The sequence below is a fragment of the Pongo pygmaeus genome, chromosome 9, assembly GCF_028885625.2.
Source record: "Pongo pygmaeus isolate AG05252 chromosome 9, NHGRI_mPonPyg2-v2.0_pri, whole genome shotgun sequence".
NCBI lineage: Eukaryota > Metazoa > Chordata > Mammalia > Primates > Hominidae > Pongo > Pongo pygmaeus.
In genome coordinates, this window is record NC_072382.2 from 2,170,710 (window position 1) to 2,198,042 (window position 27,333).

The 27,333-nt window shown below is 60.6% G+C and overlaps 1 protein-coding gene across 2 annotated transcripts; it reads right to left on the reverse strand.

The window, feature by feature from the left end:
- Window positions 1-1,565: 1,565 nt before the first annotated feature.
- On the reverse strand, window positions 1,566-9,446 carry TH (tyrosine hydroxylase). Of its 2 annotated transcripts, XM_054439352.2 has the most exons (14): window positions 9,316-9,432; window positions 8,348-8,428; window positions 7,312-7,533; window positions 6,156-6,330; window positions 5,756-5,844; window positions 5,531-5,598; window positions 5,100-5,150; window positions 4,535-4,680; window positions 4,281-4,416; window positions 4,128-4,197; window positions 3,650-3,706; window positions 3,311-3,406; window positions 2,874-3,007; window positions 1,621-2,028 (listed from the first exon to the last, which is right to left on the reverse strand). In XM_054439352.2, exons 1-14 carry the CDS (start codon window positions 9,415-9,417, stop codon window positions 1,869-1,871), a joined length of 1,587 nt encoding a protein of 528 aa, XP_054295327.2. In that variant the 5' UTR covers window positions 9,418-9,432; the 3' UTR covers window positions 1,621-1,868. The 2 variants fall into 2 exon arrangements, with proteins under 2 accessions (XP_054295329.2, XP_054295327.2); XM_054439354.2 differs by lacking the exon at window positions 8,348-8,428 and having other exon boundaries at window positions 1,566-2,028; window positions 9,328-9,446.
- Window positions 9,447-27,333: the final 17,887 nt, after the last annotated feature.

A 27,333-nucleotide genomic window follows, 5' to 3' on the forward strand; every position in this document is an offset into this window, starting at 1 on the left:
CCCTCTCCTGGCCAGGTCCCACGACACCATCACCCCCATAGTGTCATCTGGGCTGAGCTCCTGGGGTACACCCCTCCGGCCCTCCCAGCCCCCCGGGACAGGCACCTGGAGGTTCAGTCTGACCCATAGTGAGGGGGCATGGGCTCTGAGCCCTGCTGCCCGCAGCCCCTACCTGACTCTTAGCACCAGGCGCAGGATCAGGAGGTCCCAGAAGCAGGAGGGTGAGACCATGGGGGCAGGCAGATTGGAATATCCTGTGCCCCGGCTGCTCGCATCCCTATGTCCCACCCTGGCCTCAGCCTCAGAACCTCTCGGGGCTGCCCTGCACACACCCAGCCTTAGGCTCTCCTGCCCCGAGCGGGTTTGGTAGTGGGCACCAGCTATCTGCAGGACCCCTCCCTCCCACCCTTTCCACCCTGAGCCATGCCACAGCAGGACATGTGGTGGCTGCCCCAGGACGCCACCGTGCTCTGAGGCCCGGCAGCTGGAGAAGACGTGGGTGCCTCCTTAAGAGGAGTGTGTAGGGAGGGAGGCTGGATGGGGGGAACCCAGGTAGGAGGGCAGAGCCAGGGGCTGGCAGGGCCGGGGGGAGGCAAGGCAGGCACTTCCCCAGGGCTTCCTTGGGGCTCACAGCCCTTCAGAGACACCCCCAGTTGCAACCTCGGGGGCTGGGCACCGACAAGGTGTGTGAGGAACAGACCGCCAGGCTGGGAAGGACTGCCATGCCCGGGAGGGCCTCCATGGATGAGTAGGAGTTTGCCAGGGTTGTCGGCCTGGGAGCTGAGATCCAGGATCCCAGCAGGGTGTAGTGGGGTAGCCGGAGGGAGGCAGAGGCCTTGAAGGCCAGCTGGTGTCCCAGCACCCCCTGCAGGATGCCCTGGGGCTGCTCTCTCCAAGGTAGGAAGGGGGCACCGGGGCCGGTCAAGCCTGGAGGGTGTTGGGTGCTTTCTCTGGAGGGCAATGTCCAGGCCCCTCAGGTAAGCCGGGGGCATCTTACAGAGTCTGAAATCCAGCCCCCTGCCTGCCTTGCTGGGGAGACAGGCCCAGACCATCTGCCTGGGCACCAGCTCAGCCAGACCCTCCCCATCAGCACACATGCTGGGGGTCACGCTGAGGTCCCCCTTGGTTCGCAGGGCCTGCTCCGGGTGGGTGAGGGCATTGGGGCAGCTGTTCCTCCATCCCTGCTCCTCTCAAGGGCTGGGAGCCCCGTCAGCAGGGAGGGTTAGGCCTGCAGGCCCACCTCTGAGACCACCCCCAGCCAGCACAGTTGTGACCCCTGCTCCCACTTGGCTTCCCACCTTGGGAGGGCACCCCACGGAGATGGGGCAGCTCAGCCAGGGTGCCTGAGCCTCTGGAGCTGCTTGGGGCTCAGAGCTGGGCGGGGCCTCAGGGTGAGCGGGGCAACCAGGCCTGGAGGGGCCAGCTGCCTGGCCAGGGCAGCCAGCCATCTCCCAGAGGACGGAGGGGCCAGGGCAAAACCTCTGAGTGAGGCTGGGGTGGGGGTGTGGGAGCCTGAGGATCCCAGGGTCTGTCTCTGCGGCACAGACGTGGGGCCAGGCAGGTGCAGAGATCACACTTTCTTTTATTGTGACGGTGATTGGGGCAGCAGACGGTGTCAGGGAAGGGCAGAGGGCAGTGCAGCAGCCCCCAGGACCCTGGGAGCCAGGACAGGACCTCACCACAGGCAGCACAACCTCACCACGGGCACACACAGCTGTTGCGCTGAGAAGCAGGTGCAGGGGCAGGGGGAGCCTGGCAGCAGGGAGGGCATGGGGGGCACCCGGGACCCAGCCCCTCACCAGGGCCTGATCTCCGGGACAGTGCAGGACCAGGGGAGGTTGGGAAGGGCCCTCGGGGGTGCCCTGCACCTAGCCAATGGCACTCAGCGCATGGGCAAGGGTGTCCAGCTCGTCCTGGACACCCTCCAGGGAGCGCCGCACGGCCTGGGGGCTGTCCAGCACGTCGATGGCCAGCGTGTATGGGTCGAACTTCACGGAGAAGGGGCGCTGGATGCGTGAGGCATAGCTCCTGGGGAGGAGAGCGGCAGAGCCCTCGTCAACTGGCGGGCAGAGTCTGCAGCCTCCAGGAGAGGGGAGGCCAGGGGCCACGTTTCCACCCTCACAGTGGTTCAGAGCTCCCAGGGCTTTTCTGAGCTGCCTGGTCACAGGCGGGACACTGAGGCCTCTTCCAGGGCTGGGTGAGGGGGTTGATGGGGGAGATAAGCTAGGCGCCTTTTCCACTAGAGACTCTGCCAGGCACCCCATCCCTCCCTGCACCTCCACTGGGCCTCCTCCAGGAAGCTTTCCTTGACCATATCCCTAAGCCTGTGGGTGGAATTCAGCACCCCTGTCCACTGGGCACACAGCCCCTGGCCTCAGTTTCCCCAGTGCACAACAAGAGGCTGGAGGGAAAATGATGAGACCTTTTATGAGGATGAGGCTAGTGGGCTTTGCTCCCCTCTCCTGACACTCTGGTCATTGCACCAAAGGCCCCCAGCCCTGGGGACCCCACTCCCGCCCTGCTCCCCACCTTGATTCTCTCTATCCCCCCTGACTTCTCCCCATCCCAGGGCAGGGGGCCGCGACATGTTCCACAGGACCTCCTCACAAAGCTCAGGCTCTGCCAGCACCTCCAAGACTGCCTTTGACCCGGCCACCCAGCAGCCCCCAGTACTGTAGGTCTGCCCCTCCCCCGACGCTGGGGTCCTTCTCACGGATGGTGTCCCCGCTGTGTGGGGGCTGCTGCAACCAGGGGTCGGTTTTCTCATCTGTGACCTGGGCTCACAGGTCCAGCCCTGCTCAAGGCCAGAAGGAAGGCCTGGCTGGCCCAGTTTGGGGGCACCGCGGGGGGCTTGCCCTAGCAGCCTAGCCCACCTGAGCTTGTCCTTGGCGTCACTGAAGCTCTCAGACACGAAGTAGACTGACTGGTATGTCTGGTCTTGGTAGGGCTGCACGGCCGCAGCTTCAGGGTCGAAGGCCCGAATCTCGGGCTCCTCAGACAGGCAATGCTGGCAGGAGGCCAATGGCATCACTGACTCCACTGCACCCAGGTCCCCAAGGGAACTGCGGCACCGTGGCCTGACGCTGGGTGGGTTCCTTGGGCAGAGTCACCCCCACCTCCCCCGCCGGGCCTTCGGAGGCCTGGGATAGTGTGGGGGTGAGGACTGGGCAGAGACAAGCCTTCTCCCAAACACAGCCTGAGTCCTGGAGGCCCAGGCCTCAGTTTCCTCCCACTGGGAGCCTGTCCCCTCCCTGCACTGTCCCCCAGCCCTGCCCCTCTGCTGGGGGCTGCAGCAAGGAGAGACTCTCACCAGGAGCTCCCCGTAGGAGGACAGCAGCCCTGCGCCGTAGGCCTTCACCTCCCCGTTCTGCTTACACAGCCCAAACTCCACCGTGAACCAGTACAGCTGCGGGGAAGCCGGGCAGCATCAGCCCAGAGACAGCTGCTGCCCACCGGGCAGCCCCTGGTCACCCGTGACCGGGACACCAACCACCCCCAGGGAGGCCAGGCCGGGACGCAGGCAGGCCGGGGTGAGAGTCACGATTTGTGGGTGGAAGGGGAGGCCTCAGCCTGGACGGCAGGAGGGCGAGGCCTGGATTCGGAACCCCCAAACCCACACCCCGGGCCCTGCAGGGAGGGGTCAACCCACCGTGGACAGCTTCTCAATTTCCTCATCCGAGGCCCCCAGGGACGCCAGGCCAATGTCCTGTGGAGCGGGGAGGAGGATGAAGGATGGGGAGAGGCAGCCCTGGGTCGTGCTCGAGGTGGGGGCGCCGGGGGTGTCAGCAGCCCCTCCAGGGGTCTCTGGGACACTTCCCAGGCGTCAGAGACCTTCCCTGGCCACCCAGGATCCGCACCTCCACGGGGCCTCCTCCTCCAGGCAGCCCTCCTTGACCATATTCCTAACCCCGTGTGCGCCGTTCCCAGGTAGCCGGCAGGTGGCAGCACAGGCCGTGGGAGGCTCCGCTCCAGCCCCGCCCTATGCCGCGCGACCCTGGGGCGCTGAGCCTCCTTGGCGGGGCCCAGGAGCAGACAGCACACTTCACCCAACCGCACATCGACGCCCCCGCCCCCGGCGCCAAGCCAGCCCCTGGGTGACCCTGGCTCCCTCCGAGGCCGCAGCGTACCTGCGAGAACTGCGCGAAGGTGCGGTCTGCCAGCATGGGCACGTGCCCCAGCAGCTCGTGGCAGCAGTCCCTGCTCATAGGAGGGAGAAGGGGCCTGAGGGGCCGCCCGTCGCACCCCCCACCCTCGGGCTGGCAGCCAGGGCGCGCACTCACGGCTCAGGGGAGTGCATGGGCGAGGACGCGTGGCGGATATACTGGGTGCACTGGAACACGCGGAAGGCCAGGCTGGCCAGAAAGTCCCGGGCGGACAGCAGGCCGGCCACAGGCCGCAGCTGGAAGCCCGTGCGCTCTGCAAGGGGCCACGCTGGTCACTGCCAAGCCGGGACGGGCTGGAGCCGCGCTGGGGTGGGGCGCGTGGCTGACCATCCCCGGCCCCCCGGCTCTGCGCCCCTCCCGTCTGGGCACACCCTTCAGGAAGCGGGAGACGTCCTCCAGCTGAGGGATATTGTCTTCCCGATAGCCGCTGAAGCGCTCCAGCAAAGCAAAGGCCTCCAGGTGCTCCCCGCAGGCGTGCGTGGCGTAGAGGCCCTTCAGCGTGGTGTAGACCTCCTTCCTGCGGGCAGCCGGGCTCAGGGCCCTCCAATGCCCCACCCCAGTGCCCGAAACCCCCTTCCCTGAAGCCCCTCCTGAGCTGTCGGTGCTTCTGCCTGCCTGAGACCCTACCAACGCAGGCCTCTTGGGGACCCCTGAAGACCCAGGCCCCAGGGAGGGGCTTTTGCTGGTGGCTTTAGGGAATCCCAGGGGATAGGGGGCCATGAGGGGCGGTCCCTCAGCACACAGGGGATGGCCCGTCAGGTTGGGTAGCCTCTTCCTCCCAACCCAACATTCTGAGCCCCGCAAGTCCCTCTTCTTCCTGGCCTTAGTCAGTCTCTCCTGCTGTGCCAAGGTCCCTGGAGGCGGCCCTCACACGCCAGGATTCCAGGAGGCATCCCCCGGGCTCCTCCCCAGCCCCTAGCTGCACAGGGGTCTCACCAGGTGGCAATCTCCTCGGCGGTGTACTCCACACGGGGAATCGGGTCGCCGCTGGGGAGGGGGCCAGTGGTCAGCAGGTCCCCTCGGGGAGTAAGAAGGGCAGGAGGGAGGGAGGGAGCCTCACTGGGCACAGGTCCACACCCGCCTAGTGCAGCAAGGCCTTTGGGTTGGAGGATGGACAAGAGGGTGCACCCCGGCTGACTGTGCCGTGAGCCGGCTGTGCGGCCTCGGCGGGTTGCTCTAGCCCCCCTGGGCCTCAGTTTCCCCACTGGGATTTGGGGACATGGAAAGCCCTGGAGCAGAGCTGCCTGGCAGGAGGCACTGATGCTGGTGACAAGATGGGTCCTCCCCTTTGTCCTTCCCTCCCACCTCCCAGGTCCAGCGTCAGCCTGCAGGATGGAGTCTGGGTCCCGAGCGCAGGGGCCCCTCACTGCCTGTACTGGAAGGCGATCTCAGCAATCAGCTTCCTGCGCTGGCGGTACACCTGGTCCGAGAAGCCCTGAGGGCAGAGGGGATGCACGGCTCAGGAGGGTGTGCTGGGGTGGGGGCACAGGCCACGGGGGCTCCTGAAGCCGACAGACTCCTGTCCAGGGTTGGGCTAAGGGTAGGTGATGTGATCAGGGGTAGGAGGCCTGAGTGGAGGGCGCACCACTCACCGGGTGGTCCAAGTCCAGGTCAGGGTCGAACTTGGTGACCAGGTGATGACACTTGTCCAGCTCTGACACTTTTCTTGGGAACCAGGGGACTTTATGGCGGATGGAGGAAGAGAGCTTGGTGAGCTCAGAGCCGTGGGGCTGTGTCACCCACCTTGAAGCAGCCTCCCCTACAAGACTTCCGGGGGGCAGAGGCAGCCGGGGCTGTGATAGCTGCGGGGGGATCCTGGAGTGGCCCCAGGCCCGGACACAGATGTGTAGCAAAACGGGGGGCGGAGTGGAGCCCGCAGAGAGGGAACCAGGCCACCACCACGTGGTCACTGTGGGCTCCCCCTGCAGGAGCCTCTGCACCCCAGCCTCTCAAGGTCATTCGGTGGCACTCAAGGACAGAAAACCGCCTCACCCTTGGGCCCCGCAGGGCTGCGCACGTCCTCTGACACCTGGCGCACACCACTGAGCAGGGTGGCCAGGTCCCCTCGGGGCACCTCGAGGCGCACGAAGTACTCCAGGTGGGGGCCCCCAGCTCGCAGCCTCTGGGCAGGCCGGGTCTCTAGATGGTGGATTTTGGCTTCAAACGTCTTAGGGAGCAAAAGCAGGAAGAGAGAGAGGAGAAAGAGACAGAGATGGAGAGAGAGGGTGGGGTGGAGGGGCAGGAGGCACATCTGGCTGGCTGGCCAGGCCCTGCCCTTGACTTTTGTGCTAGCAGCACACAGATCCCGTTCTTCCAGGCTCAGGTCAGCTGTCGGTCACCAGGCCAGGGTTTTCCACTGGCAAGCTGGGTTTTGTGTCACATGCCTAACCAGAAGTTGTCACAGCTTGAGGCTTAACCTGCTTCTGGGCAGCTGTGTGTGTGTTTCCCAAGGCCATGCCACACAGTCCGGCTCCTCAGCCACTGGTCAGAAGGTGCCCCCAACCCTGGTGGCCTCATCCAGGTTTGTAGGATGGGCCCTGAGTCTCATTGGCCCCTGAGCATCCAGGACACTGGCCGGAAGGGTCCGCTCCACCCCCACCTCCTGTTGCCTAGCAACAAGGGCGGTGGGTCGCAGTGGCCCTCGGGCCACAAAGCTGGCTCTGGGAGCTGGGGGGCGGGGAGTCTGGCTTTAATGTCATTTGGGAGCTTCTTCCGGGAGCTGGGTCACCTGCCCCCCGGGGCACAGTGGGGCCGGAGTGACTAATGCAATCAGTGGTCCCCTCAGCTGCTGTGCTGGGTGGGTGGGAGAGGGCACGCTGCCCTGCCCCTGCCTCTCATGCTGCCCTGCTGGGAGCCCCCCACGTGTGAAATGGTGAGTGAGGGGGATCCAGGGGATGGGCAAGGCAAGAGGCACAGTGGAGCTTGGTGGCCTCAGCCCTAGGGGTGGGCTCAGGATCCCTCAAAAACACGGGGGTGTGGCTAGATGCCATGGGGGCTGAGCTGAGGCCTGAGACTCCCCCGCTGCATCCTGTGCCGGCCTCGGGGGCCTGGGCAGCTGCACCTCTGCTATAGAGGGGTCAGGAACTCAGCCCACACAGCCCCACCCACAGGTGAACTTGCCCCAGGGACAGGAAGGCCACCAGCTCACCTCAAACACCTTCACAGCTCGGGACAGCGCCGAGGGCTTGGTGGCCCTCGGGGAGAAGAGCAGGTTTAGCACGGCCTTCCCCTCCTTCTCCTCAAAGGCCACGGCCTCCAGGGGGTCCCCGGGCTCCGAGGGGGCTGCAGCGGCCGCCGCTGCCACCGCCGCCTCCCGCTCCTTGCGGGCGTCCTCGATGAGGCTCTGCCTCCGCCCAATGAACCGCGGGGACTGTGGGGACAAGGGGCACCCATGCCTCCTCCACCTGCTGAGACCCAGGGACTCCCACCCAGAGCTGGTCCCACAGTCGGGCATCGCTGATGGCACACAGAGGCCGGGGATGAGAGCACGTTTTTGAGCGCCTACTGTGTGCCTGCTGGGGCGGACGCTAGCCCAGGTGCCTGCGGGCATTGCACGCCCTTCCCAGTGGGGGCAGCCCAGCCAGAAGCGGTGGTGGTGGGGGAGGAGTGGGGGCTGGGAGGGTGCTCGCCTGCTCCCCACTCTGTGGCGAGTAGACAGACAGAGACGCTGTGTCACTCATCCCCAGGCCAGGCGCTAACTGGATTAGTGATGGGAAGAGGGCGATGTCTTGATGGACAGTGGCATCGGCTGCCAGGGAGGGAACGGCAGCTCAGGAAGGAGCTGCCCCCACAGGGCCCCACTGAACAACCCCCCTACCCTCCTAGCTCCCACACAGGGGACCCTTTCTCACACTCCCATCAGGACGCCTGTCCTCAGGCCCTGCCCCTCTGTGCCACCCCGCAGGTGCCTGCTCCTGGCTGCCTTGTCATCCCTCCACCCTTTGTCATAGCTCTGGGTGCAGGTGTATGTCCCTGGGCTCAGCGCCTCTGACCCATGGATCCCAGAGCCGTCCCAGGCCTGGACAGAGGGGAACTTGGCAGACACCTGGGGCTCATCCCTTGGAGCTGAACTCCCAGGAAGGCTCTGGGCCCCTTGTAAGAGAAGAATCAGCTTCATCCTGAGCTTCCAGGGTCGTGGAATGTGAAGGGGAGCAGCAGAAGCCCCTCCCAGAATCCCCTCTTACCCTTGGGGTGGGGGTGTAGGATGCAGCTGGGGCTGCAGTTCCAGGCCATGGAGAGCCTGTGAGGCTGGGCCCCGGGGCCCCCTGGGGAGGGGACGCCTGATGGGGAGCTTGGTGGGGGAGGACGGGGGAGGGCGCCCTGTGTCCCTGAGAAGGTACCTGGAAATGACACTGCTACTACTCACACCACGTTTCAATCAAGGTCCATAAATAAAAACCCATTTTAAATGTGCCAGGGAGCCCAAGGTTCTGAGTGCCCAAGGAGGCACTGAAGACCCCTCCTGTAGGCTGAAAAGCTCCCGATTATCCAGCCTGGCCCACACAGTCCCCTGTACGCAGGGCTTCCGAGTGCAGGTCACAGAGAACACAGACTCCATGGTGAATGAGGGAATGAATGAGGGAAATAAGGGAGGAACAGGCCAATGGGAATCGCCCCGGAGCCCAGACACCTTTTGAATCTGGACTTGTCCCCTATTTGCCCAGGACCCCCCACCATGAGCTGCTGCTAGAGCCTGGGAAGGGCTTTGGGGCTGCCTCCCCAAGCAGGCAGGCTGGTTGGGGTGCTGACCAGGGCAGCTGGGGCGGAGGGAGTCCGGGGTAGGTGGGCGTAGGGTGGGGGCTCTGTGCAGCAGCCGGGGACCTCTGGCCATCTGGGATTTTTTGGATGGATTTGTTTCCACGTTCCCATGGTTAAGATTCAAGATGAAACAAGACACAGGGACCCACACAACCCCCGAGGGAGGTCGGCCTAAGAGGGGCACACACAGGGACGGGCATCACCTCACCCTCCCCCAACAGGGACTCAAACACCAGGCACAGGGGATGCCGCTGTGCCCAGGACTCCACATCCACGCCGGGTCCCAGGGGTTTGCGTGGACCCTGAGCCTGGGGCTGCCAGCCAGATTGGGGAGTGGCAGAGGCAGCTGGCACCAGCCCTGGGCTCCGGTCCACTGCGGCCGCCGGGCACCTACCTGCCCTCTTACCATGATGGCCTCTGCCTGCTTGGCATCCAGCTCAGACACGGCCCTGCGGAAGCCCTTGGCCTGTGGCGTGGTAGCGTCGGGGGTGGGCATGGCTCAGTGTGGAGGTCCGGGCTCCGTCTCCACAGCCCTGGCCCAGCAGCCTCTTATAAGCTGAGCTGACGTCAAAGCCCCCTCTGGATCCCCCACCTTTCCCTCCTTACGTCCCCCACCCCTGCCTGCTGTGCCTGATGGAGGCGGGGGTGGGTGAGGAGGGAGGGAGGGAGGCGCAGGAGAAAGGGCTCGTCCGTGGAATCTAATTGCCTTCACTCCCCAGCCCTGTCTGAATCATCCTCAGCCCGCGGGCTTGCGGGGACCAGGGGCTCATGCTCTGCGGGGGGCCGAGACAGCCAGGGTCCCCTTGGCCCCACAGCCCTCAAGGGACCACACAGGGAGGGGCTCTCTGGCAGCCCAGGGGCACACTTTTAATGAACACCAGACCCTCGTGGCAGACGGACCCAGAAAGCCCCAAGACGGGGAATCCAGCCTCCAGCCTCAGATGTCAGGAGGCGATTTGTTTGCTTCTCCAGAAGATTCCAGGTCGTGTGTCTCGTAGACGTGGTTCCTAGGAGTGCCATCTGCCCGCAGCCCCCAGGCCCTGCAGGTGTGGCCCTTGCAGCGGCTCCCCAAGCTCGCCCCGTGGGGTCCAGAATGTCCCAGGAGGGCCCACCTGTCCAGTGTGGAGGACCCTGGGAGGCTGGAGAAAACATCTCTAAGGAGACACCACGCGTTTCCAAATGGCTGCCACCTCCTGCATCACAGTCCCCACCAGGGTGGCCAGGGCAACCAGGGCCAGGATAGCACGCCAGGGACGGCTTCCACCCACCCCACTCAGCCCCTGTATGGCCCACTGCTAGCTCCTGGCTTCCCTCGGGGTCCTGTGGCCCCTTCTTTGAAGAGCACGCACGTCCCTCAGTGCTGAGGGCCCTGATACCCTTCCCCTTGGAGAGACCTTTGCAGTTTCTCCTCTACCCCACCAGGCCCTGGGGCAAGGGTGACCCTGGGGTGACCTGAGAACTTCCTTGAGGACAACCCCAGCCTAGAGCCTCCCCCAAGTTCCGTGTCCGCCCCGCAGTCCGCAGGCACCCGCATCTACCCCACGCCCACTGGCATCTCCTTCTCGCAGCCACTGCCCCACCCAGGGAGAGTGACGCCCCTGTCCAGGGTGGCTTCTGGCCCTTCTGGTGGAAGGGGAGGCCTCCTCATCCCTCTGGGGTCAGCAGAGATGTCCAGAGCCCGCCTTGACAATGGTGGACTGTACAGAGGGAAGGACGTGGCCCCAGAGTGCATGGCCTGCGGCTGAACGCTGCCACCGCTGTCCCTCCTGGAGAAGAACCATTTCCGACAGGGCTTGGGGCTTCCTGTATCTGCTGGGCTTTCTGGTGTTGGCAGCCCAAGATGACACCCTGGGCCCAGCAGGAGCCAGAAGCCCTGGATGCTCCCTGACTTCTCGAAGGCCTACGCCGGCTGGTCACTGTGGCACCCAGAGCTGGCATCTCTCAGGGCCCACTCTGCTCCTGTCAGCTGTGGGACTCCCCCCTCCCCGTTCTCTCTTCAACAATAGCCCCTGGGACCTTTCCTAAAACTGCTTCAGCCATGGCATCCCTGTTCCACACCCTTCGGCGGCTCCTCGCTGCCCTCTGCAGGCAGGCTGAGTGCTCAGTCAAAGCAAAGGGAAGACCCCCCCCAAACGCTTCCCACTTCCTGCCCCAGAAGGATTTAGGGCTCTGTGATCCCCAGTTTGCAGTGTCATTCCTCACCCACCTCTTATCCGGGTGAGCCCCTGGGCATCCCACAAAACCCAGTTCCGTCGCTGCTCACTCTGCAATGCCTGCCCTTTCTTGCCCTGATATTAATGCCCCTCCCTTGCGCTCCTCTGGAACCTCCCTGGGGGCAGGGAAGCCTACCGGCCAGCCCCTGCTGTCCCCCAGCACCCAGTGCAGACCCTGTCCTCTCTCGGAGATGTTGTGCCCCTCCATGGCGTTCCCCAAAGGCCTCCACCTCCTGTGGGTCCTGCCCACAGTAGGTCTGGGTGCCTGCTCAGAAGGGCATTGGAGGGATTTGCCTCCAAGACCCCAGCCTGAAGCCTCAGCCTCTGGCCTCGCCCTGCGGCCCGTGAGCTTCTGTCACCTGGGGCTGAGGCCCACCCACCTGAGTCCCTGATGATGGCCCTCGGGTGGCCCAGCCTCCATGCCCAGTGTCCAGGCCTGCTGAAGCTCTGCATGGCTCCCCCGAGCTCCCCTCAAGGTCCCCAGAAAGAGTCTCATTTGCCTCCCCCAGGGTCGGCTGCTGGGGATCCCTTGGTGAGGCAGCTCCAGGCCCCCCAGCACCCCACCTCAGCTCTGCCCAGGGCGGCCCCAGTGCTCAGGTGCCCAGGCCAGGAGGAGAGACATGCCTGATGAACACCATGCCGGAGGCTCGTGGCCCACACTGCCGGATGTGGATTTAACCTTTCAGCAAATGTCTTCCACTGATACAAATATTGCTTTTTAATTCGGTTTCCTGCAGGGCCGGTTGTGCTTTCATGGAAGCCCGATGGGAACTAAGCTTACTAGACTCTTCCTTGGGGCAAGGCTCTCTGGAGGCAGGAGCCCAGGCCAGGTGCTGAGGCTGGGAAGGCCCCTGGACCCCTGCGGAGGTGAGTGCTGCCCTCAGGTCCCTGCACCTGCCCTGCCTCAAGCCTCCTGCCCCAGCCAGGCAGCATCCATCCCTGCCTGTCCATTCCTGGGAAGCCTGTCCCACACACCGGCCCCTTCAGGGCCGGGGAACCATGCTGTAACCCAGATCCAAGGCCCCTGTGGGCACGGAGGTGCCCCCGACTCCAGTCCTGGCCCTGGCCCCGCCCTCCTTTGTGCCGTGCCCCTCTCCGATTCCAGATGGTGAGGGTATCCATGGAGGCCCCGCAAGTCACCCTGGCCAGCCTCCCCTCTCCCAGCCCAAGGGTACCTCTCCAGTCTGGACCACCCAGGATTGAGCCATGCCCTGTGTCACCCACCTGCCTCTGGCCCTCTCCAGAGATGTCCACAAACACCAGGAAGGCTCCATTCCAGCGCCCACGGGATGAGGCCCCTCCACACTGGGCACAGGCCTGGGGGGAGCACACGGCTGGCCCCTGGCCTTGGTAGAGCTCAGTGCTGGGTCAGCCTGCAGCATCCATGTTCGAGCGGCTGAGGTGTTCACAGACCCATTCTGCAGATGCGAGGACCGAGGTTCTGAGGTGCAACTTCTCAGGGGTCGTGCAGTGAGTCTCCAGCCCAGGTTTCCCAACTCCCAAGACACTGGCCTTTCCTTTTTTTCTTTTTTTTTTGAGACCAAGTCTCCCTCTGTCACCCAGGCTGGAGTGCAGTGGCATGATCTCGGCTCACTGCAAGCTCCCTCTCCCCGGTTCACGCCATTCTCCTGCCTCAGCCTCCCAAGTAGCTGGGACTACAGGCGCCCACCACCAAGCCCAGCTAACTTTTTGTATTTTTAGTGGAGACGAGGTTTCACCATGTTAGCCAGGATGGTCTCGATCTCCTGACCTCGTGATCCGCCCACCTCGGCCTCCCAAAGTGCTGGGATTACAGGCGTGAGCCACTACGCCCGGCCTGACACTGGTCTTTCAAAGATCCGGTGGCATCCATCCCCTGGCACTGCGGGGCTCAGGACCCTAGGCCACAGGGGACAAATCAGACAGGCTGCTGTGACCAGCATCCCATCTACAGAGACCCCAGCGGGAAGCGCAGAGCTGGGACAGGGTTCTCTGGAGGCCGAGGACATGCCCCAAGAGACCCCTGGGGCAAGCATACGGGCCCCTAGGAAGGAGAGGGGCTGGAGTGGAGCCCCACCAGGGTGGGCTGTGAGGTGGGGCCAGGAGTGAGGGCCGACCCAGGCCAGATCAGAGACAAAACAGGTGACCAGGGGAGTGGGGGCCCCGCAGGGGTCTGAGGAGCCCTTGCTGTCCCCTCCATTGCACCAGGCTCCACCTTCCCACATGAAGCCCTCTGGGCTCCCCTCCATACCCCACCACCCTCCACCACTTCCTCCCGTCATCCCTGTGGTTACAGCCCCTGACACCATGGCCATAAGGAACGCTGAGCCAGCTCCACAACGGAGTGTGTTCTCTCTGAACAGCTTCTCAGCACCAAGGCTTAATCACCCAGATTAATCACCCAGCACGTCTGTGCCCTGGCACTGGTGCCCGCTCCCCACGTGGGGCAGGGGCAGAGTGCTGGCTTTGACCTGGCTGTGATGCTGCTCCGCCCACAGAGAGAGTCTCTGAGGCCACCGGGCCTGCTCCCCAGCACCAGCCTTGCCTACCACGGGCCCTTCCCAAATCCAGGCCTGCTGGAGGAGCCCAGCCATGTGCTGGGGAGGGGCCAAGGAGGTGTTCTGGGCCCCCTGGCTGACCGGCATCGCCCTGTGGCTCTGCAGGGTCTAGCCATGGCCTGGCTGTGGTGTGCACCGGGCTCAGGTGGCCCTGTGATCTTTGAGAGCCACCATTGTGTCCTCTTGCAAGTGCCTAGGCAAATGCAGGCATCTGTGTGAGGCACACACACATGCACACACACAACACTCAATGCACATGTGAGCACCCATGACACATGTACACACCATAGGTACAAGCACCATCCACACACTGCACATGCAAGCACACTCACACATGATGTGTACATAGCACACATACAGGCACACTCAGACATAACACATGACATGCATGCACACACGGATGCATATGACACATGCATGCACTATATGTACAAGCACACTTACATGGCACCTGTACACACCACACATACAAGTGTACTCATGTACACAATATACATACGATGCACTCATAATGACCCACGGACACACCAGATGCACACACACGGATGCGCATGCACTACACAGGCAAGCACACTCATATATGACACAGTACACACAACATATACAAGTGTACTCATACATGACACATGCATGCACCACACACGAGCACACACCACACATGTGCATTCATGCATGACACATGTACACATCACATGCACACACAGGTGATACAAGTGCACACGTGTACATGCACACACACGCACACATGCTGGAGCACACACTGCCCCCCTGCCCATGTCTACCCCACAGTTCTCTTTACAGCCTGGGGTCCCCAGGGTCCCCAGAGATGCCCCCTCTAGAGCCTGGGTCCCGGGGACACTGGCTTGCAGCCTCCCAGACCCCCACTCACATTTGGGAGACAGTGGGGGACCTCCTGAGGATTTGGGGTGTCATGCCACCCTAGGCTGTCCCTCAGTTCCCATTGTCCCAAGAAGGCAGGGGACAGTGAGGCCTGCGCCCTCCCCTCACACCATCTTGCCCTGCCTGGGGTGCAGGGCCTTTCTCTGCCGTGTAAGGAAGCAGCTCCCCTCCATCCCGCAAGCTGGAAGAACCAAGACGCCCCGACACAGGACAGAATCCGCTGTCCCTGTCAGACCCAAATGCCAGAGCAATTAGCCCTAATGAGGCCATCAGATGGAGCCCCGCAGCAGAGCTGGCGGAGCACATGGACGAGGTGGGCCCCGGAACAGCCGCCCTGCCGGTCGATCGGATGCACTTAGGGATAATTGGGCGTTTGGAAGTCAGGCCCAGAGTGAGGCCGGCAGAGCAGGCACCACGCCTCCTTTGGGCTCTGAGCCTGTGGGCTGCCTCTCCTCCTCCACACCCTGGACAGGCAGCCAGACCCTCCCTGTCCCCCACAGACGGCTCCCTGCCCCCCATCTGCTCCTGCTGCTGCCCACCTGGGGCTCTGCTTTCCCTTCCCCACCAAATCCTGCCAGGCCCTCAGGCCTGGGCTGCCCTCCTCCTCCAGGCAGTCCCCCAGTGGCCTCCTCTCTGAGCCCCTCCGGCCTGCACAGCCAGTGCTGTCCTTCCATCCTTGTTGTCTGTAGGGACTGCCTCAGTGTTGAGACCCACCATGTAGGGGGCCGAAAAGAGGGTCCTGACTCAGCCCCTTGGGCCCTGGACTCAGTTTTGCCATCCACACAGTGGGGGCATCAGGGATTGGCGGTTGCAGGCCCTTGTGGGAGGAGGGGTCAGCCTTGAGCCCCTTGTGTCTGTGGGACCCCCAAAGGCCAAGGGGGCTGGGTTGGGATGGTCCTTCCAGGAAAGGGGATCCAGTGGCCAGAGGGTCCTGTGGGACCGAGTCGGGCAGAGGTGGAGGCAGAGGGAGGGAAAGGGCACGAAGGCGGCACGTTACAGAGCCAAGCAAGAGAAGTCACCATGGCCCCTGGCAGCCAGGCATTCAGCTGGGAGGAAGGGCATCTGGGTGGGTGGGGTATGCATCTACCCACAGGGCATCTCCCCAGCTCCCAGCGCCCCTCACTGCTCACCTGGTTCCAGGAGCTCCATGCCAGACTCAGGCTGGCTCAGGCTTGGGGCTGGAGGGGGAGTAGGACGGTTCCACCCGTACCTGGCTGGCCCACATCACCAGGAAGCCCACACCAGGACAAGAGGCTCCAGGGGTATGGAGATGCTGGAATTGCCGAGAGCATCCTGGTTGTGTGTGCAGCCAGGCTTGGGAACCATGCACCAGAGCTTGGCCTGGAGTTTTCGCTGGTCTGTGTCTGTGTGGGAGACAGAGTGTGCATTCAAGGGTGTGTGTGTGCGCGTGTGCGTGTGTGTGTGTGTGTGTGCATGCTTGTGCCAGGAAGCATGTGTGGGAGTGCTTCTCTGTGTGTGAAAGTGTCTGCGTGCACATGTGTGTACATGCTTCTAAAATTATTCATGTGAGTGTATGATTTTATGTCCGCATGCATGCATGTGCACGTGTGCGTACAGTAGGGGCTTAGAAGAGCTGACCAGCCATTGATATGGAACAAACAGGGTGACCCCAGCTCCTGTGTCCCTCCGGACTCTCACACAACGTCATGGCCAAGGTCCCCACCGGCCCTGGGTTCCTGCCAGGTGCTCCTGCTTTCTTGCAGACCCCTCCCGGCACCCAGCCTCACCCGCATGCTGGTGACTCAATCAGACCTCCGGTCCCCACCCTCTGCCCCCTCCCCCTGGCTCTTGACAGCCTCTGACAAATTAGTCGAGTGAAAAGCAATAAGAGCGGCATTCAGTTCTCATTAGTCACTCACAGAGGCGGCAGCTGTGCTTTGACAGCAAATCACATCTAATTGCAAGGCCACAGCCCGCCCTGGCCCCCCAGCAGTGCCAGTGCCACAGGCTTGGGTGCTAGTCACCTGGCCTGTGGCAGGGAGAAGACGTGGTCCCACCGCTGCTCTGAGCTGAGGCAGGTCCACACCCAGGGCTCATGTGCTTCGTTTCATCTGTGCTGTGACGCCTCTTCCCAGCCGCAGTAGACTTGGAGGCCCCCACCTGGGGAGATGAGCCCCGCCTGTGGCCTGCACGGCCCTGGGCTGCGTTCACAGGGGACCTGGGCAGGCAGCTGCATGCGTGGAGGATGGTGGGAGGCACCGGGGCATTTGCCCACAAGATACAGACTCTGGGAGGGGAGGAGGTGACCTCAATGCCCCCTCTCCCAAGGGCGATCAGAGGAAGGAGGCCCAGCTTGGACATACAGGGCCTGAGGAGAGGGGCCTTGGAGGCAGCCACGTACAGACATGGAGGAGAGGCCGCACACTGGGTCAGAGCTGGGGAAACAGACAGGGGTGCGGAGGACCCCTTGCGTCACCTAGGACCCATCTGGGCAGCCACTCTAGGCTCCTCGGCTTGGCCCCACGGCCTCGCCAGGGCCTTCTGGGGCCCCGCCCCTCTTGGCCGGCTGTCCACGCACCCTCCACCCTGGGGGCAGCTGGGCTCGGATTTGGGAGCATCCTGGTACAGAGGGGACCCCCTGTGTGTCTCCTGTCCCTGAATCCTGTCCTTCCCTCCTGCACCTGCCTGGCTTTGGGGGCCTGCAAGAGCCCCTCCACCATGGAGTTCACCTCCTGCCACCCTGTGCTCCTGAGGGCGGGGAGGGAGGAGCAGCCCAGGCCTCCAGTTCTTGTTTCAGGTGAGGCTTGGACGTGGCTTCTGAGGTCCCCAGTTGGCCCCACGCTGACACTTTATGGACAACACGGCAGAGACCCCCACCGCCTGAGAGAATGCAAAGGTCCTACTGCGGTGAGATCAGTCTCCAGGGGGCTTGGTAACGCTTCCATGGGCAACTCGATCGTAAACATCCTTATTTTCCCTCCACCCGTGCTCAGGAGAAACGTGTTGCTCCCTTGGGCTCCGGAAGCCCTGAGCCGATGGGCAGACCTGGAGGGAAGCCCGCAGGTGGCCTGCTCAGGAACGGCCTGCTCAGGCAGTGGCTGCTGTGACCGCCTTGTCCAGGGGCTGGTCCAGATGCCCTAGGTTCCCCGAACCAACATCACCACCCCCCCATGGCCAGGTGGCCCCCTCTCTTGAGGATTCACTGGGCCTGCAGGGGGGCAGCTTTCTCTGCCCCCACCCATGGGCTGCTGGTTTGGGCCTGGAAGTGCGTCCGCCCCACTCTGGCCAAGCTCAGTCTCCCCACTCTCCTCAGCCTGCCACCCCGTGGGAACCAGCCCGGGCTGGGGCTGAAAGAAGAGCCCCCGGCTCCAGTGAGACCCTCTGAGCCCCTCCCCAGGTGCCCCGGGCCGGCCCAGCCCAGGTCCTGAGCAGAAGCAGGAAGGAGGAGGTGGGCACATTCACTTCAGGTGCCTCCGCTAATCCCGGGGCTCGGAGGAGCCCCAACCCCCGGCTGACATTTCCAGGCCGCTGCGTGCCGCTGCCCCAGCCACCGTGATATTTAGACAGGGCTTGTTTGCCATGTGATTACTTTGGGGCCTGGGATGAACTCTACCAACACCTGAGCTTGTCCGCTTTGCTCCAAAGCTTGTTTTTAATACACTCGCTGTCAGCTAAGCCGGATCCCTCCAGCTGTGGGGTCCGGTCCCCTCCTGGGCCAGAGGGAGGACTAAGCCCAGGTTTTCCTCAGGAAGACAGATGGGTCCTCACTTTCCACACTGAGGGCAGGTCCCAGGAGGCTGGAGGCTCCATCGTCCCCACCCAGCCCCCAGGTGAATGAACTCACTCATTCACTGATTCACCCAGTAAGCATTTCCTGGGTGCCCTTTGGGAAAAGGAAACAGCACAGAAAAGGAAACAGCACGGTCCCAATTTTGGAGGCTCTTGTAGTCTGGGGGAAGGGAGGCCCATGGTCCTCACATCCAATACAGCTGAGACCCCACCAGGGGCGGCCAGGGAGGTGTCTGGAACAGCCCCCCGCCAAGTGGGAAGCACATGGCCCCTGTCCCCACCCCAGCATGGCCTTGGGGGTGGGGGACCTGCCACGCTTCAGGGAGGGTGAGGCCAGTGGCCAGCACAGCACAGTGTAGAGCACACAATGGGGAGACAGAAGGGCTGTGGTGTGGCCACACTCCCCTCACCCTACAGTCTCCAAAAGAGGATTTAACTTCTATTTTTTAAATGTTTATCTTGAGAGACAGGGTCTTTGTCACCCAGGCTGGAGTGCAGTGGCTTGATCATGGCTCACTGCAGTCTTGGCCTCCTGGGCTCAAAAGCCATCCTCCCATTTCAGCCTCCCAAGTAGCTGGGGCTGCAGGGGGACACCAGCACGCCTGGCTATTTTAAAAAATTTTTTGTAGAGAGGGGGTCTCACCGTGTTGCCCAGGCTGGTCTCAAACTCCTGGCCTCAAGTAATCCTCCCACCTTAGCCTCCCAAAATTCTGGGATTACAGGCTTGACTACCACACCCGGCCAGGATTCCAAATCCTTGCAAGTTCCCCAGATTCTGGGCCTGGGGAGCCTCCCGGGATCTTCTGGGCCTCTGTTCTCTCCGCCAAGGCTGCTTTCTAGGGGAGGAAAAGTAATCAGAAACCAGGAGCTCCTGGCCAGCGGGTCTCAGGGAAACTAGGGCCTGGGAGGCGTCAAGAGCCCTGTCACAGAGCTGCTGGGGCCACAACCCAGGCCACTCCCATCCCCAGGAGCCAGGAGAAACTGGGTGGGCCCTTGGGGTGAAGAACTGTCACCAAGGCTGCTGGGCCCCCCACCCTTTGCAATCAGATTGGGGAGTGAGGGCGTCCTAGAGACGGAGCAGGTGGGGCAGTGTGTAGACCCTGTGTCCCTGGGGGCCTGGGGGCCACAGGTGTGGGGAGACACCTTGGTCTCTGCACAGCAGCTATAGTGGCTTCCGGCTCCTTCCCTGCGCCGTCAGCCTCAGCCAGTCCGGGTCAGTCCGGGCCAGGTGGGCAGCCAACGCAAGAAAGCCCCTCCTCATGCAGTGGAGGACACAGAGGCGGCAAAAACTGCATCCAGGGAAGAAAGGGCTGTGGGCAGGTGGCACAGGCCAGGGCTGAGAGGGCGGGCACCCTCTGTGGAGCCGACCTTGGAGCAAGGCTGCCTGGGCAGGAGTCTCCCAGCGCAGGGCACGGCCCATACAGAAGCCTCCAGCTGGAGAGCTGGTGGCACTCCCAGGACCCTCCCTCCTGCCAGGGCCTCAGTCCAGACCCGCCCGTCCTCACCTTAAACAGAGCTTATTGGCCGTGCGATTACTTTGGGGCCTGAGATGAACTCAACTGGACACCTCAGCTTGCTGCCTGTTTTTAATAAAGGGTCCCCCAAACAGGGGACCTTCCTTCTGCCCCTCCCCCGCCCCACAGGTCCCCAGCAGCAGCACCTTTCGGCGTGTGTGTGACCGATTCGTTCACGTCGACTCCTCCCCTGGACAGAGGCTTCTGGAAAGCTAAAATTGGCCCCTTGGTTCCCCCCTTGCCAGGCAGGGCGGGCCCTCAGAGCCTGGTGGATGAACAGACAAGGAGAGAAGTTTGGGAACACCGGGCTCAGAGATGAGAAGAGGGGGCAGATCAGCTGCCACATGGCAAAGCAATGGGCCAGCTCTCCCTGCCACAGCCAGTGGACCCGGGACTCGGGTTCTCCAGCGTGGGCCCAGGCAGCTCGGAGCAGGGGCTGCTTCCCTCTGGCCCTTTCCCCAAAGCCCACTCCCTTCTCCACCCCCATCCCTGCCCACTCCCCACAGGCTGGGGTGCACTTGGAGCCCCGAGGACCTCCGAGGCTGTCGCCACCCTCCTCTGTTCTGACTGCTTTCTATTACTGGGCTTGTAAAATAATTATTGTTTTGCTGTGGTTAGATGTACATAATATAAGATTTACCTGTTTTTTTTGGTTTGTTTTCGTTTTTGATTTTTTTTTTTTTTTTTTTTGAGACAAGGTTTCATTCTGCCACCCAGGCTGCAGTGCAGTGGCACAATTTTGGCTTACTGCAGCCTCGAACACCTGAGTTCAAGCAGTCCTCCCACCTCAGCCTCCCAAGTAGCTGGGACTATAAGCAGGGGCCACCACATCCAGCTTTTTTGTAGATATGAGGTTTCTCTGTGTTGCCCATGCTGGTCTTGAACCCCGGCGCTCAAGTGACCCTCCCACCTCCCAGCACCTCAGCCTCCTAGAGTGCTGGGCTTGCAGGCGTGAGCCACTGCACCTGGCTAAAATTTACCATTTTAACCATTGTTCATTGTCCAGTTCAGTGGCATTAAGTACATTCACATGGTTGCAAAACTGTCACCACCACCGTCTCCAGGACTCTTTTCATCTTCTAAAACTGAAACTCTATTCGCCATTAAACACTCGTTCCCCAGCTCCTGGTACCGACGTTGGCTCTCTGTCTCCGCACCTGTGACTGTCTTAGGGACCGCGTCTAAGTGGGATGCTGCAGTACCTGTGCTTTTGAGGCTTATTTCACTCAGCACGATGCCCTCGGGGTCATCCCTATGCAGCAGTGTCATAATTTTCTTCCTTTCTAGAATGGGCCATCTTTTGTCCATTCATTCACCTGTCAACACACACTTGGGTTGCTTCCGCTTTTTGGCTCTTGTGAGTTCTGAACCTATGAATGTGAGCATACAAGCATCTCCTTGAGACTCTCCCTTTTTTTTTTTTTTTTTTTTTTGAGATGAAGTCTTGCTCTGTCCAGGCTGGAGTGCAGTGGCGTGATCTCAACTCGCTGCAACCTCCGTCTCCCAGGTTCAAACGATTCTCCTGCCTCAGCCTCCCGAGTAGCTGGGATTACAGGCATGCACCACCATGCCTGGCTAATTTTTATACTTTTAGTAGAGACAGGGTTTCACCATATTGGCCAGGCTGGTCTGGAACTCCTGACCTCATGATTCGCCTGCCTCGGCATCCCAAAGTGCTGGGATTACAGGCATGAGCCACCGTGCCCAGCTGGAACCCCCCTTTCTATACACACATACACACACACACATATGTTTTTTAAGAGATGGGGCCTCACCCTGTCACCCAGGAGTGCAGTGGCACCATCATGGCTCACTGCAGCCTCAAACTCCTGGGCTCAAGCGATCCTCCCACCTCAGCCTCCCAAGGAGCTGGGAATACAGGTGCGCACCACCACGCCCAGCTAATGTTTTAATTTCTAGTAGAGATGGGGGATCTCCATATGTTGCCCAGGCTGGTGTTGAACTCCTGGCCTGGGTGATCCTCCTGCCTTGGCCTCCTAAAGTGCTGGAATTATAGGCATGAGTCACCGCACCCAGCCTTCTTTCAATTCTTTCGGGGCTAGACCTAGAGGTGGCATTGTTGGGCCACATGGTGGTTCTGTTTTAATGTTTACTGTTTCGCACAGTGGCTGGACCATTACACACTCCCCCCAATAGAGCACAAGACTTCCAATTCCTCTACATCTATATTATTTTTAATTTTAGTTACACGAGCAACAGATTCTCCTTTGAACACACGCATACTCACGCACGTGCACACACACAAATAAAAAAAGGTGCATGTGCTCCTGGTCCCCCAGCCTGGATGCTGGAGGGTGAGCCCCTCTGGGGAGGAGGGAAATCATGAGCTTATGAACTCTGGGAGCCCACATTCATGTTCTTAGGAACGCCCTAGCACCTCTCCCGTCACACTCCGCCAGCGCGACCCAACAGCGTCTGTCTTCCAGGTCATCATCCACGCCCGACATTACAAAGCTTGACTGACACTTCAGCGGCATCTCAGGTCCGCTTGCTTCCCGGGCATCTCTACTTCTCCCTCTCTCGAACGATCCCTTCACTTCCTCCCCTCATCTTCCCTTTGGAGGCTTGCGTTTTCCATGATGAGATGTGGGAATTCTTTACGCATTCCCGACATGAATCCTTTTTGGCAGGAAGTATCATCTCCCAGAGCCTGGTTCACCCTTTACCGTGTTTATGGAGACTGGTCATCAAGAAGGCTTGGCATTGATGTGGCTTCGGGGAGCCAGGCTTGTCAACCATCTCCTTTGTGGTTTCTGCCGTCTGGATCTTGTCCAACAACCCACCCCAAAAACAGCAATGTTCCCCCAAAGAAGGGAAGCTCCAGCCCCCTTCTCGTGCACACCGGGGTAGGGGACTGTGTTCCCAGAAAAGCACATGTAACGTCATAGCGCAGTTTTGCATTTAGATAGCAATAGCAAACAATGGTCTATTGTTTCTCTTTTACAAACCACAGATGGTGGGCTGGGCAGAATCTTCCGAATTGGGGTGAACGTATCTTGTGAGTGCCTGTGCAGGGGAGGCAGCGTGGAGGGCATGGCCTCCAGACAATGCTGATGCTGAGGTTTTGATGTTTATCAAAGGGATCAAGGGTTAGGAAGGCAGAGAGAGCTGTCAGCTCCACAAGCACTGAGATGCCCCAGGGAGCCCTGCAGAGGGAGCAGGCAGGCCACGCACCCCACCTTCCTGGGGAGGGCCTGGGCGTCAGGGCTGGGCGACGTGAGGAGGCTGACTCTGTGCAGGCCACCTCGGGATCCCCGCCCCCTGCGCCAGTGCGCCTCTGGAGTGGCTTCCCATTTGGGCCAGAATGGGGACTCTCAGGCTTGCATCCTCTGAGGGTTCGTCTAGGGGCACAGGGGGTCTGGGCTGGCCCTGGACTCGAGGCCGATGTCATTACTGCTGCCCTAACAGTGTCAGAGCCTGCGCCTGGCTCGCGCTCCAGAGAAGGAGCTGCAGAAACTCAGCCTAGATTGGCAGTCTCCCAAGGAAGCTGGGGGAGGGGGTTCAGCTGGAGCTGGGGTGGGGGCACAGGCAAGGCGGTGGTGCCAGAGCGGATTTGGCTGTTTGGAAGGGGGTGGGGATGGCAGGATCTCCAAATGACCTCCTCTGGAAGGAGCCCTTTCCTTCTAGATTCAGCTCCTGGGGTCCCCACCCTCATGGTCCTCTGAGTGCTGTATGCCCCCCCGCCGCACTGTCCGCCTGGGCAGGGAGCAGTCGGGGGGTGGAGCTGGCGTCCAACATCCTGGCCCCTCTTCCTGGCTCCCACCTGGCACCCAGGTGTAAATGACTGTGGTTTGGGGCCTTCCAGTCCCTCCCCATCTGACCTCTGCTTGCCACCTTCCCCGATCCAGGCTATTGCCCCCTCAGCCCCAGGGTCTCTCATCTTCTCCACATCCCCACGGACAGCTGGGAGTCCAAACAAACACCATGGTCCATGCAGCCTGCCACAGCTCCATGAGACGCCCAGGCTCAGTGAGGACCCCTGAAATGTGTACACAGGCCTCACGGTTCTTCCCAGCCACCGCCACTCTATCTCTTCCCAGCAAACACCTCCCAATACAGGTGCTTCATTGATTTCACCAAACACACGTTGGCTTGGCCACTCTCTTACTCAAGCACTTTCAATGGCTCCCACTGCCTGAAAATGATGGCATGACCTCAGGTCTCGCCAATGCAGGGCCCGTGGTGGGCCGGACCCCCCACTTTCTAGCACTTCGCCTCCGCTGCGTCCTTCTGCTCACAACCCCCACCCTCCAGTCTCAGAGCCCAGGGAGGGGCCTCCTTTGACATTAGGAGTAAAATTTCCAGACATTTTTAGACAACAACACGTTTGAATATTGACTCTGACCTGCCTTAGACGTCCCAGTGAGCTTATTTTATAAAGGACCCCAGCACAAAGGCCTTCTCAGCCTGATATCCCCGTGGGTACCACAGGATGGCGCCCAGACGCAAGCACTTGGGCAGCGTTTACCCAGAGGACGCACGTGCACTCCCTCGGAGCCTCCAGGTGAAGCCACTGCAACCCCCGCTGAGGAGACAAAAGATGAGGGCGGCCCACCCAGGCCTCCCTGGAGAGGCTGCTGAACCGGGCGGCTGCATTCGAAGGGCAGCAGAGGCAGGAGCAGGAGGCATGGCCGGGTGAAGGCGGCCCTTCCCGGGAAGGCAGCCCGAGAAGGAAGCGGCGCCAGGCAGCCAGGGACTGACTGCTCTCCACGACAAGCTGCGAACACAAGATATCTATGTGCGTGCCCACACACAGACACACACACACAAACACACACCACACACCACACACACACCACATACACCATACACACACAGATGCACACCACACCATTTACACACCACACGCCACATACAACACACACAAACCACACACACCACACATACACACCACACACATGCACACCACACACACCACACCACACCACACACAAATACACCACACACAAACCACACACACACCACACACACCACATACACACCACACAACATACACAAACCACGCATATATACACACTATACACACAAACACCACACACCACATACTGACCACATACACACATGCACACCACACCACATGCACACCACACACACACATACACACCACACACCATATACACACAAGCTACACACCACACACACCATACACACACGACACACAAACACCACACACCCCTACATACATACCATGTACCACATACACACAAGCTACATGCCACACACAACACACACAAACCACACACACCACACATACCACACACACCTACATACATACCACATAGACACAAACCACATGCCACACACAACACACATAAACCACACAGCACACACACACCAGACACTACACACACACCACACACACCACACATACACACCACACACACCACACAACACACACACCTACATACATGCCACACACATGCCACACAAACTACACCAATCATGCACACATACCACACACACATACACACCCTACATACACACCAAACACACACCACACACACCTACATATACACCACACACACCACACAAACTATGCAAACCACACACACACCACATACACACAGCACACATACATACACACCACACACACACACCACACCCAATACACAGCACACATACATACGCACCACACACACACCCCACACATACACACCACACACCTACATACACACCACACACCACACAAACTATGCAAACCACACTCACCACACACACGCACTACACACGATACACACACACCACACATACACATCACACATAAACCCACACCACACACAAACACCACACACCACATACACTACACACAATACACACCACACACACAACACACTTACCTACATACACACCTGCATACATACAACACACACACCACACAAACTGCACAAACCACACACCACACCACACACATCTACAAACACCACGCACATACACACACCACACACACATACACACCACACACACAAACACCACACACCATACATACACCACACACACATACAGGCACACATAACACACACATCATACACATCACACACACACTCACCACATACACATACTACACACACACAACACACACATGTTACACACTACACACACATACAGGCATACACATGCACACCACACATACACAAACCACACAGTCACACACAACACACACAGATCACACACACCACACACACACACCCCACACATACCACACACACCACACACACACTTCACACACCCCATACACACCACACATGCACACACCACACATGCTACACACCACACACACACACACCACACACACAACCACACACACCCCACACACATCCCACACACTCCACACATACCCCACACACCATATACCACACACACCACAGACACACATCATACACACAGCACACACCCCCCACACATGCTCCACATCACACACATGAACACACCACATACCACACACGCCATACCCACACGTGTGTGCTCTATCCACACAGCCTCTGGGCGGGGAGGTAGGAACTTGGCACAGGGCTGTCTCGTGGCCCTGTTGTGTGTTCTGTGGAATGTGTATGGATCCCTATTCACAAATACGCAGAGGAGAGACTGGCAATCCCCCTGGCAAATGCAGTCCCATGATCTTTGGCACGGGTGCCAAGGCCATTCAGTGGGGAAAGGACAGCCTCCTCCACAGACAGGGCTGGGAAACCGGGATGCCCACATGCAGAAGTGTGACGCTGGACCCCTCCCTTCTCATCCAAAAATTACCCCCAAACAGGTCAACGGCCTGGAGGTAGGGCCTGAGACGGTAGAGAGAACACACAGGGCAAAAGCTTCACGGCCTCAGACCTGGCAGTGATTTCCCGGATGAGACACCAAAGGTGCAAGCAACAAAGAGATAAATTGGACTTGAAAATTAAAAAACAAACAAACAAACAAAAAAACAACTTTGTGCATCAGAGGACATCATCAGCCGTAAAAAGGCAACTCCCAGAACAGGAGAAAATGCCGCAAATCACACATCTGATCAGGGAGTAGTACCCGGAACCCACAGAGAACCCCTCAAACACAACCGCCAAACACCAGATTCAAAAGTGGGCGAAGGATGTAGACGGGCGCCTCTCCAGGGAAGGTGTATCCAGGGCAGCAACCGCAGGGAAAGGTGCTCAGTGCCACGAATCATTAGGGCAATGCCAATCAAAACCACGGCGCAACAGGACCCCACACCCGTTAGGGCAGCCACCATCAACAAACCCAAACAATGCACAATAGAAGATAGCAAGTGCTCATGAGAATGTGGAGAAATCAGAGCCCCTGTGGTGGGGACGTGCCGCGGGGCAGCCGCTGCGGACGGCACCCTGGCAGTTCCCCCGCGGGTTAAAGAGGCACTACAGGCTGCCGCAATCCTGTTCCTATGCCGATGCCCAAAAGAAATGAGACCTGTGTCCACACGGGAACGTGTGTGTGACTACTCACAACAGTGTTATTCACTGTCGCCGAA

What these genes read in the sequence shown, in the direction of transcription:
- TH (XM_054439352.2), bottom strand. Translation starts at nt 9,417, where the DNA reads ATGCCCACCCCCGACGCTACCACGCCACAGGCCAAGGGCTTCCGCAGG. An exon ending in CGTCTCCCGCTTCCTGAAGG is followed by an intron (nt 4,417 to 4,534) that starts GTGTGCCCAGAC and finishes GGCCCCTTGCAG; the next exon opens with AGCGCACGGGCTTCCAGCTG. An exon ending in CCTCCTACGGGGAGCTCCTG is followed by an intron (nt 3,008 to 3,310) that starts GTGAGAGTCTCT and finishes GCCTCCTGCCAG; the next exon opens with CATTGCCTGTCTGAGGAGCC.